Raw genomic sequence first — 12320 nt, 5'->3', positions numbered from 1 at the left:
ATATATATATATACACACGACCAGTAATCAGAGGTAAAATATGTATGGTAAACCCTCTTCATTAAGCACTGTGATCTCTTTTTCTGAAGTGATCCTGAAATAGCTCTTTTTCTGAAGTGATCCTACTTCTTACACATAATTTTTTTAAAAATGAAGTCTTCTATATCAAATAATTGGGAAAGATCCTTTTACTGGTATTTTTAAATTTACCTATCTGTATTTCACAACATGGCTCACTTTCTGTCCAATATTTGCTTTCTCTTCCTAGGTGTAGTGCCCATCAAGTTCCCACCACCAGTACACCTGTGTGCCATCACCACAGTTCCTGTGCTTTTCCCTCTCCATTATGATCCCCCTCCAGGCTCCACCATTCTGCAGAATGTCTCTGACTTAATACTTTGTTAATTTTGGTTTTTTTATTTATATATATATTTTTTCCTGAACCTTGATTTGGCTCTCCTATAAGGAAGATAGTCAACTGTGTTTTTTTTTTTTTTTTAACTGTAGGAAATTCTATGAAATGAAGATAGTTTGAAGTAGACACTAAAACATACTAGTAGCAGCAATCAAGAGCCAGGAAACAACACTTCCACTATACTTAGCAGTAGTCAGAAATATACTAAAGTATTTAAGCTTAAGAAATCTGTAAAAAATAAATAAATCACATAAGCCACTTTAAATCCACAATGTCTATCAGAGCTATCTTTCTTTTTTGTTACTTTTTACACTAAACAAACTTTATTCAAATTGATTTAAGTGGTTTAAAATAAGAACCTTTCATGTTTCCCTTTTAAAACAAAAGAGAAAAATCAATGTTTCTAAATCTGAAGTTCCTTAGGAAATGGCATTTGTACATTTTGAGTAATTTACAATGCCATAATTTAAAACAGTGCAAAAATATCTTGATAGCTCAATACAATATATACATTCCTAAAGTATTACAGAATTTCATTAATTTCTGTATTTGCTTAGAAGATACAAGTGGTTTTTAAAGTACTTCACACTGTTTTACTATATTACATCCTTTCCATGATGCCATGATCCATCCTCCCTACTCTTTTTTAAACAAAGTGTAACTCCTTCGGGAAAAAAATAACTTCTTTTAAACACACCTGGAGGGTGGGGCAGTAAGATTTCAACAAGCACCCTTAAAAGAATTAGTTCTTAAATTCCAACTGTATAAAAGTTAAGCAAAGTAAAAGCTACCTTTTAACCTACCATTTCTTTAATTCCATTTGTACCAGCCCTCCACTATACCCCTATAGCCACAGAGATTAGATTATTTTTACTGGCTCATAATTTCACCTGGTATTATCCTTAAGTGGATAAAATGGGGAGTGGGTTAACCTATATACTGCTCATGTGCCAATTTTAACAGCCTATGGCCTAATGGCAGAAAAAGAACCACCTCCAGGGCCTCCCTGGTGGGGCAAGGGTTCACAGTCACAGCAGCACAAGTTCACTCCCCACAGGGCAAAGCAGACCTCTCCTGTCTCACCTGCTTTTCCCCTCAGGAGTGGATTTTAGTGGATCTACCTATTCTGCTCCCCACTCTGTCTCTGGTGAATCCTCTCACCCCCCCATACGATTACCTACATTCCCAGCTCTTATATGCATAAATAAAAAAATAAATCTTAAAAAAAAAGAAAAGAAACACCTCTGGGGGGGGGGGTGGCGCAATTAATCACCTCTCCAACAGTATCAAAATGCCCTGTGCCATACTTAAGCACTTCTACACACACACCTCCCCACTAAAGACTTGACTTAAACACCCTTTATGAAATTTTCAGATGCCACTACATATATATACACTCTTCTAATACGAAAAGTACTAGAGAAAAATTCTTAACTAGAATCAGAATTTGAGTATATACATACATGCAGTAAATTCTGAAACTTTCTGAGCAAGAGACAAAGGAGGCTCTTTAAAATTCCAAACCTAGCTCATATAGGACAACATACAGTATTTATACAGCAACTGAACAGCTTTTAAAGTAATTGCCCAAACTTTCTCTCTAACCTTTACCAATCCTACACCTTAAGGAGGCAAGAATTAACTCCAGAACAGATAACAGTGTCAGTACAACAGACCTTTATCTTCTCATTCTTAGCCCACTGCTATTTTCCTAACAGCATCCTCCTAAAGGATCAAGATTAAAAATACACATATTCTTAAAAATAAATACACCTTACTGAGTAATTTAAAACACCCTGGGTTTCTACTTCTAACTTCTCCAATGCACTGATACAACAGCAAGTGGATTTTTAAAAGAACTAAGAGAGTTGGAGGGGGAGGGGATTTGTTGTAAATTTTATATCCTTAATAAATTATCATAAAAACATAGGGGGCACTAGCATTAGAGTAACCATACAAGATAGGCCGCTTTAAAGTTTGTTGCACAAAACTTTCACAGTCAGCTGATCACCCACATACACAACCTTTACGTTCATTTTAATTTCAATGTTTTCAAAAAAGGAACGAGATACCACATATTAAAATGTTACTGGTGTTTCAAATAATGATAGTCATTTTAAATAGAATTCTAACCCAAGTCCTTCAAAAACAATACAAACTAGTTATTAAAGGAGACTCAAACCTGACTAATGAATAAACACTAAATCTCAAGTTTCATAGTCCTGCTACCCCAGACACCTGCTACATTTTTCTTCATTTACATCCAAAGAACATAAGGACAGAGAATAAAAAGGATAAATGATTTTAGGGAAGAAAATCCAGGGAATGTTTTCTTTTTAATTAAATTTATTCAACTGCATCATTCAATATCCTACTGATGATCAGCTTTGAATCTTTTTAAGTCATCTAAGCAGAAAAGAATTTCACTCTATAAAAAGGACAAGAAGTCCGACAGCTTTCCCATTTATCCAATCTAAATCCTGGCAAATTTCAGGAAGACAACGTAGAATCTGTCACTGAGGCAATGAATCTGAAATTCCAGTGTTAGAATAAAAACAAATCTGGAATCAAGTTCTAATTTCAGACAAGAAATTTGGGGCATATATCAGGAATATAAAGAAACCCTTCAAGAGCCTAAATAGCCAAGAGCAAATGATTTGCTTTAAAGAACTAAATATTCTAAGAATAAAGATAAATGTTAACACACACAACCCCACAAGAGATACAAATCACATGCACATCTCTTTTAATAATAGTGGGTAAAATGTTAGAGTACAGTTTCTGCTAAGTTTAAAAAGAAAACTTTGGGCCTCCCTGGTGGCCTAGGGGTTAAGTCCCCCTGAGACAGCCTGGGTTCAATCTCCTGCCAAGCTGACCCACATGGTCAAGCAGACAGACCTGGCCTGCCTGTCTCATCCACTGCTCTTCTCAGGAGTGCATTTCAGTAGGTCTACCTGTTCTGTCCCCCACACTGTTTCTGGTAAACCCTCTCACACACCCTGCACTCTGGCCTGCACCCCAGTTCTTCTACATAATATACTTTAAAAATGAAAAACTTAAGTGAAAAGAATATCAATAAAAAACAAAACATTACCATTGCTGTCAAATACAGAGGAAAAACTAAAATATGGCAGGCATAGTTCAAGGCATATTTATTAGTGGAACCACCTCCCTAATAAATAGTAAAAGTACTAATATTTTGGATGTGATCCCAAATAAGGGTCTAGTACATACTAATTTAACATTTTATTAATCTGCAGGAAAATACACGACTATACAATTACATTATGCCACTGCAGAGTCATTAATAACTTTCTTGTAGATCTATAAAAGCACTGTTGAGTTCTTTGTAACATTAAAAAAGGGGAAAGGGAAAAATAATGTCTCCCTTTATTAACAAAGAAGTACCCGGACTTATAGGGCGTTCCCTACCAAAAATCAATATCTACAACTCTGATACCAGAAATCCCTCTTCAAAAGATTTTTAAATGTCACAAAGCCTGCAAAAGATTTTTAAATAAAAATGCAGTGTTAGACATATTATGAATAATATAAATAGCAACATTAATCTCCAAAGGAATACATTTTAAAAGGAATACAATTTCCATTTTTGAAAAGATTTTTTTTAAAGATTTTACTTATGCATACAGAACTGGGGTACAGGCCAGAGGTGCAGGAGTGGTAAGAGGATTCACCAGAGACAGAGTGGGGAGCAGAACAGGCAGCTCAATGAAATTCACTGCTGAGAGGAGCTACAGGCAAGACAGGAGAGGTTTGCTGCACCATGTGGGTCAGCAACTTGGCTGGGGATTGAACTTTCACTGAAGTGGCTGCAACTAGCTTCACAGGGATGCGCTTTAACCCGTTGTGCCACCAGGGAGTGCCCAAAAATATAAGATTAATAAAAGAATTCACTGTGTTTAGAAATCTGTTAATTCTGGAAAATTTGGGTTTCAGCCTAACTTTTTATTATTTAAATAATGCACAAATGAATACAATAGATGTGGGTAAGATATCTTTGTACAGAACTTTAAATACATGAGGACAGTATTTTTTATAAAATACGTGAGCATTTTTTCAAGATGAGTAAAACCTTGGCAGAAATGACCATATTCTTTCTTCTGTGGAAGATCTGGCCACTTCAATCCCCCAGAACACTGTCCCGTCAAACCTGTTCAGTTCGTTTAAATTAATGTCTCAAGCTAACCAAGCTGCAGTATAAGGAACTGTTCCCCTCCAAGACCTTCTACTGTAACAGTGTTGTTACTCTGGAGTTAACTCTAAGCATAGAAACAAACTTGCAGAATTCCATTTTCATGTATTTATGTAAGGAAGGACACAGTAAGAGTGTATACTATTTACTGATGCACTGTAGGGATGAAGAGTTCACAGGAGTAAAAGGATTATACAAGATGCATGATATAAGGATATTTTATTGGGAAGACACCTAAAAATTTCAGGTAGTGATAAGTGCTACAGGGAAAAGATCTTTTTAAGATACCACATGAAATTTTAGAAATGTTAGAGAAGGCTGTTTCTTTGGAGGGGGTAACATATAGGCTGAGAAATGAAGTATCAGGTCCAAAGTCTCTACACACACAAAGATAGTAAGGCAGAAAAGAGCTCAGGGAGTGCTACAGGGCAAGTAAAACATTGGTGGGGGGCAAAAGGGAGTGACTACAGATGGGTCGTTCAGGCTTAGCCATCAGAGACTTAAAACTATTTGGGGGAAAAATAGTAAGGACTAACCTTTCACAGTATGACCTGTTGCAACAAAGTTCACTAAGAGATCAAAAGACAAAAAGTAGGGGTCTTCATGGAGGCGCAAGGCTTAGACTGAGGAGAGCATGAAAAACAGCTCAGCAACAAGGGAATAAACAGCCGAGGAGAGGAGTTCCTCTGTGTTCCAAGACTCAACTGCCTGAAAAGCTTAACAACAGATCTACCATCTGAAACTGTTTTCACAGGGGTTCTTCAGATATTTTAAGTATGTTTATACAAAAGAGGAATAAAAAATGTCTATGGTGTTAGCCAAAGAAACTATTAAGCTGGCAATAAATCACAAGATCATACTCAAAGATTTCTTTTCTACAAAAAAACATTAAGGCAAATCTGACTGTACGGTGCTGGGTTTGTGGGGGGGTTTTGTTTGTATTGGAGGGGGAATGTAATCTAACTAAAAAAGTCAATGGGTATCTGTATCTTATTAGGCTCATGGTTACATAGGCACATACATTAATCGAATTTCTCTGAATATAAGGGCCTATACATAAATATTATCTAAAATACCACAATGGAATTGAAAGAATTCAACTAAAAGAAGAAAAGTACATTCAATCAACTAATATAAGATGAAGCAGAAACTGGTATTAAAAACACACAAACATCTCTACATCAAAAATTTCTGCCATCAGTTTAATAGGTTATACTCTACATCTTAGTAAAAAGGTAATAAAAGCACAGATATTTCCTCTAGGAAGGAATTAAACTACAAAAATACCTTCAATCTTTACTGTTAGGGTATGTTTTGTTTTGTATTCACTGAAATAAAATGAATTCTGAGAAAACTTTAAAGACAGCCAAGACAACTAAAATAACAATATGAAAAAACAAACAAATGACAGCTAGCGTGAACTCATAAAGGGAAGACCAATGAAAGGAGCCGCAAGGACTTATTTGAGGTGATCCAAATAGAGAAAAGAAAGGCAAGTAAAAGTGCCTACTATATAACATACAGTGAATGAAGGAACCCTTAAATTAAAAGTTGTGAGAATTTAGAACTCCCAGAACACCTACAGCCCACACTCCATTTCATAAGTGCATGACCGTCCTATATAATGTAAATGAACTGGTGCAAACAGATTAGCACTTCCAGGATCATCCTCAGAACCAGGTAACAACTGGAGAGGGGAATATGTCATCACTTTCCCGACAATCCAGTAAGAGGGGCTATTCCTTAAGGAAGTTCCCACATAGTGTGCTGAATACTTTGAATTTAAATCATGTATTATAAACATAATATTCAAGTCTTTAGCAGTCTCTTATCTGGCCTGTTCTAACTGCCGACTAGTTTGGTCATACACACAACAAACTATATTTTCCCAAATTATGCTACTACTACCCTGCTATAAAACTTCAAGGTTGCTGGGCCCTCCCTGGTAGCACAACAGGTTGAAGCCCTGCACTAAAGAGCTCTCGACAATCACTGCAGCATGGGTTTAATCCCTGGCCAGGGAGCTGACCCACATGGCATGATAAATGTCTATCTCCCCGCTGTTCCCTTCAGCAGTGTATTTCAGTGTATCTGCCTATTCTGTTCCCCACTGTCTCTGGTGGATTCTCTCTCCCCTGCCGCCTCTGACCTGCACCCCAGTACCTACCTGTATGCATAAATAAAATCTAAAAAAAAAAACTTCAATGCTTCCCTGAAATCACTCCAAACACACAAATTATCATTCGAAGCTTACAAAAGCATCAATATAGTGCTGAGATTATCTCCTATTTGTGACACTCCTCACAAGTACCCCATCCTTCCAGTGGGGTTCCTTCTAACCAAACTGGGAATTAGCAACTTGCATATTATCATCTCCCTACTTTCCTTTATTTTTTATAAAAACACCCCCTAAATTTACGGTTAAAATAGCAGGATGGGTCCCTCCCTGGTGGTGCAATGGGTTAAAGCACAGAACGACAAAGCAGCACTGTGAAGCTGGCCGGGAGCCACAGCTACTTCAGCACAAGTTCAATCCTCGGCCATGGAGGTGACCCATATGGCGCAGCAAACCGCTGTGCCCCTTTTCAGCAGTGTACTTGTCAGTCCGCCTGTTCTGCTCCCCACTCTGTCTCTGGTGAATCCTCTCACCACTGTTCTATACCCCAGTTCTGTGTGCATAAATATTTTCTTTTTAAAAAATAGCACAGATCGGGCCCTCCCTGGTGGCGAAACAAGTTAAAGCACAGCACTAAGAAGCTAAAGCCACTTCCACATGAGTTTGATCCCCGCCTGCCCTGGAGGTGACCACATGGTGCAGCAGACCTCTCCTGACCCACCCGCTGCTCCCCTCAGCAGTGTATTTTGTCGATCTGCCTATTCTGCTCCCCACTCTGTCTCTGGTGAATCCTCTCACCCCCCCCCCCGTACCTCTGGCCTGTACCCCATTTCTGTATGCATAAATAAAATCTTTAAAAAAAAAATAGCACAGATCAATTTTCACAATCCCACTTCCCCCTACTCAACTGTAGCCCCCACGAACTCTGCAGGTTTTAAACTCTGTTAATCACATATAAGAACAATTACACCAAGAACTATGTAATACTCCCCATTTTACAAAGCTCTTTTAGTTAAAATAACACTGGTTTATAAAGCACATAGCTTTTTTAACTTTCCACACTAATGTAAAACTTCATTAAAGATAGTGGCTCTCCTGCAAAAACTCCAAAGCACCATTATCTTCCAAACTGATATAATTCAATTTCACTGAATTAAAATATTTCATCATTATTTTAAAAAAAACAAAACAGAACTTGTTATATAGTCCCAAATTTAAAACGAACTGAGGTGGAAGAGGGAGATTCAATTTAAAGAAACTATTATCAAATGTTTATGTGATGGTCTATTTCATAGGGGAAAAAATAAACTCCTACCCCCCCCCCAAGCCATGCATTCCTTTGCAATTAACTGGGGGGAAGGACAGGAAAAGAACCTTAGAGATCTTTGAGGCACAGAATTAGTAATCACTAAATTCTACTTAATTGAAGTTCTTTTTAAAACATTTAACTCCACTTAATTTTATCCTTCATGTATATTTTACTATATAATGTCCCTATGGACATCACTACAGACTCAGAAAAGGCTAAATAGATAACTGGAAGTTTTGAAAATCCAGATTCTTACAATGTCAGACATACTAGTTTCTAGCTTTCCTGTCTTCACAAGATTCTTCACTGCCTTTGGTCTGTGACAAGAGAAGATAAAAATTCTTACACTTTTGAGAAATTTATTCTGTCTACTTTGTACCCCATATGGAAGCTATTGAAGCTGTATAGTTTCATCCTTTTAGAATTATAGAAAGAAGAAACCTAACATATTACCTGTTAAAAGTCCTAAACTCCCAAGTGCATAAATTAAATCTTTTCTGTTGACCTGAGTGCCTATATTTTTATTCCAATGTCAAATTAATCATGCCATTTTGGAGTATTAAATTGTACACTGAATTTTGAAACAAACCATTCTAATCTGTCTGTCTGGGAACCGTACAACTGCTGGATTACATCCCAAAAGACAAAGTCAAGAAAAGGGCAGACTGGCTAAGCGGCAATGCTAAGACCTAATTACTTACTCAACAATTTTAACTGAGAGCACACTGAAGGAAAGAAGCCCATTTGTCAGTGCTGTATACATCCTGCTAAAGGTATGCTTCCAGCCATGGTGGGCCTGCTCCCGCCCACATGACATTCATGTATTTAGCCACCTGGAACACTTTCTGTTAATATATGTGAAGCAGATCATGGGTGGCCCTGATCAACTCAACAGCCAGTTTCCAGACAAAATGACAAAGTAACACTAAAATTGACAGGAATCGTTTGAAGCCCCACTTTTTCAAAAGCATAAATCTAGAAAAATAGAGCCAAAAAAAAAAGACCAATACAGGAAGGCAAAGAATTTTTTTTAATCAAAATGATTCAGGTAAACCACAGTAATCTACTATCTTGAAGTAATCTAAACATCTTCAAGATATTTCGAGAAACAAATTAGTCCCCAGTTGAACAAGGAGGGGAAATCAATTCCATTTTGTCAGTTAACTGGAATCTATCACCTTTTTCAAGTGAAGAGGGGACAGAATAATAACCTCCCAAGTTTAATTTATGAAGATTGATGATTTGGCAAGCATCTCAAGTTTTTTATTTGCAATTTAACAACCACATGACCTGCAAACAAATCTAGTTATGCTATGGGTATTCCTTCACACTTCCTTCCCCATCCCCTATTCTACAAAAAAATCAAGTTATTTCCAATATTCTAACCTATTACCACTTCTTTGTAACCAAGCACATCCCAGTATCTGGCTACCTATGCTAAAAGTTCTGAGACTTTGTTACAGAGCATGGCTTCACAGAAAGCTCAGATTCTTACCCCCAACTCCCCACACACCTCAACTAATAAAGCACTTGAAAGAAAACATGGACATTAATACACAAGTACATATTCCACCAGTATATACATAACTCTACCATACCTGTTACTTAAAGTCAGGTGACCCCAGCATGTGGCGGCAACTGTTACTCCATTTATTTACAACTGCATGCTGCAATTTCTTTTCTAAAAGCTCTGAGACTACTTGAGAAGGGCACTTTCTTTCCTCCTCTTAAAGGATACTAAATTTTGTTGCATGTGCTGACCACAATAGTGAAAAATAATGGAAATCACTGTCAAATAAGACTCCTTAAAAAATCAAATTCACCTTCATTTATCACCTAAATGGTTACATGGAAAATTTTTAAATGTCATACATATCAACGTAAGTGCAAAACAATTAAGAATATCAATTACAAGGCCCTCCCTGGTGACACAGCAGGTTAAAGCACAGCACTAAGAAACTAGGGCCACTTCAGCATGAGTTCGATGCCTGCCCTGGGAAGGTGACCACATGGTGCAGCAGACCTCTCCTGATCTGCCCACTGCTCCCCTGGCAGTGTACTTGGTTGATCTGCCTGTTCTGCTCCCCACTGTCTCTGGCGAAGCCTTTTACAGCCCCTGCACCTATGGTCCTTACCACAGTTCTGTATGCAAAAATAAGTATTTAAAAAATACATCAATTATAGATAAAGTCAACTGATTTTATTTAAAGCACTCACAAACCTAAAAGTGATAAGGACCAAAGTAAAGCGGGTTTTCAAACATTTTTTAAAAAAACCACTTGGCATCTCAATTCTAGATGCAGGCATTAACTTTTTTTTTGAGTTTACATTTTTTTAAATAATGATAGTTCATTTTTACATCAATTTGTGCCTTTTCCCATCTCTGTGCAGGCATTAACTTTTTTTTAAATATTTTTTTAAAAAAGCCTTTATAATATCTTATTTCAAACTACCAATCATTCACATGTCTAAAAAAGAAGAGCAGACATTAACTTTTAAAGTCACCTGGTTACATGCAGCAGACACAGGATTTGGGGAGAGGTATTAAAAAGGGTGCAATGTGTAAGACCCATTAGCCAAGATTATTTTGTTCTTCCTATGACCTAAAACATTGCATTCTAACAATCTGCCAAATTATTTTCCAGGTACTGCCGAATTACATGTAACCACCAAGAAACAAGTCATTTCAACAGTACCATGTCTTGCATGTAACCAGTATCTGAATGATCATAATGCAAGTGTGCTTCAAGTATGAAAATCTCACAAATCATACCCTGAAACATTATATAGATCTAAGGAGTTCGCTGAGGCACTGGGCTAAAATGCAGTCTCTGAGTTATTATGCGCACTTATACAGGAAGAGAGGGAGAATACTAAATTAGGCATAACTGCCCCATGATTAATCAGAAAGACACACACACAAAAAATTAAGTTGATGCTCCTAAACACATATTCAACTCCAACTAGGCCCCAAAGCCAGCGCTCTGAGATCAAACCCGCCACACGGGCGAGTGGCAATTCTCTATTGCTCTAGGTGAGCAGGTGAGGGCCCACCCAGGGTCCAGGTGTAAACTGCTCTCCACCAATATCCTAGCATCGCACCTGCACCGGGAGAAAACTTCATTTCACAGGATCCGACCAGGGAGGCCCAAAGAACACCTCCACAGTCTCATCTCCTACCCTCAACTAGCCTCGCCTAAAGTCAAAGTAAGGTTTTAAGGGTTTCTCTTTTTTCCTGCTTGTGTGTGCTAATATTAACACGTGGGGTCACACACCGGATCGCTGTTAAGGTCTTTCACGTGGAGGCTTGAGCCTGGGCGGGTGCGGGACCACGGCGGCCAAGGCGTATCAGAGGGGGTCGTGGGCTCCCCAGCATCTCCCAACTCAGCCCCCAACTTGGGAGGAAGTGGTAACCAGAAGATCCCCCACCCCCACCCCCAGAGGCCCCTTTCTTCACTGTCCGAGAGCCAAACCCCTAGTGCAGTGCCTCCGTCGGGCGGCCCGGGTCACCGCTCCAGCCCGGGGCTGAAATGCAGGGAGAGGGGAGGCACTTAGGCCTCGCCGCCCGGAGGCCTTCCTCCCCCGGCCGGGCGGGAGAGGACCCAGGAAGCCGCGCCCGGGGCCCGGGGGGTGGAGGGCCTAGGCCGCGCCTCCCAGCCCGGCGGCCCTAGGCCTCGGCCCGCCCGAGGCGGGGCCCCGGGTCGGAGCGGTGGGCTGGGCGCCGGCTCACCCACCTGGGTTGCCAGTCATTCCAGCTCCGCGGGTACTTGGTGCCGCCGCCGCCGCCGCTGCTCAGCCGAGACCCCGGGGCTCTGCGGCTCATTACCTTCCCCGACACGACATGGCCAAGCGCCGCCGCCCGAAGAAGCGCGAGTCGCCGCCCGAACCGGCGGCCGCCGACACTCCGCTCCGGCCCGGGGGTGAGAAGGAAGCCGAAGAGGAGGAGGAGGCGGCGGAGGGCGGGGGAGGCGGACGGCCGTTCCGGGTTCCGCCTGAGCCCGCAGCGCAGGACGAGGAGGCGGGAGCGGCGCGGCCAGGGGGAGGCGGAGGAAGGGGAGGCGACGTCTCTTCCAGGGCCGTGCGCGGCCCGCGACGCCCGGGCCCAGGAGGAGGAGGACGGCGAGGAGGAGGCGGTGGCGGCGGCTCCTCACGCTCACACAACCACAGCTTCCCCGCCTCCCGACTCCGCCCGCCGCTGCCGCACGGCATGCTGGGAGCGAGGGGCGGTGTCAGCGCCCGCCGGGCCTGGGGAGAGGGGTGGGGCCGC

The 12320-nt window shown here is 40.6% G+C and overlaps 1 protein-coding gene across 1 annotated transcript in view; it reads right to left on the bottom strand.

Moving 5' to 3' along the window:
• Window positions 1-12257, bottom strand: part of SMG1 (SMG1 phosphatidylinositol 3-kinase-related kinase) — a 92350-nt gene extending 80093 nt beyond the window's left edge. Inside the window, exon 1 of the mRNA XM_004692098.2 lies at window positions 11788-12257. Within this exon, the coding sequence (XP_004692155.1) occupies window positions 11788-11876 (89 nt within the window). The 5' untranslated portion in view covers window positions 11877-12257. The remainder of the gene's footprint in view (window positions 1-11787) is intronic.
• Between the last annotated feature and the right edge of the window lie 63 nt (window positions 12258-12320).

The sequence above is a fragment of the Condylura cristata genome, unplaced genomic scaffold, assembly GCF_000260355.1.
Source record: "Condylura cristata isolate star-nosed mole 26May11 unplaced genomic scaffold, ConCri1.0 scaffold00032, whole genome shotgun sequence".
Lineage (NCBI taxonomy): Eukaryota > Metazoa > Chordata > Mammalia > Eulipotyphla > Talpidae > Condylura > Condylura cristata.
The sequence above is the reverse complement of the archived record's forward strand: the minus strand, read 5'-3'. Positions and strand labels throughout refer to the sequence as shown.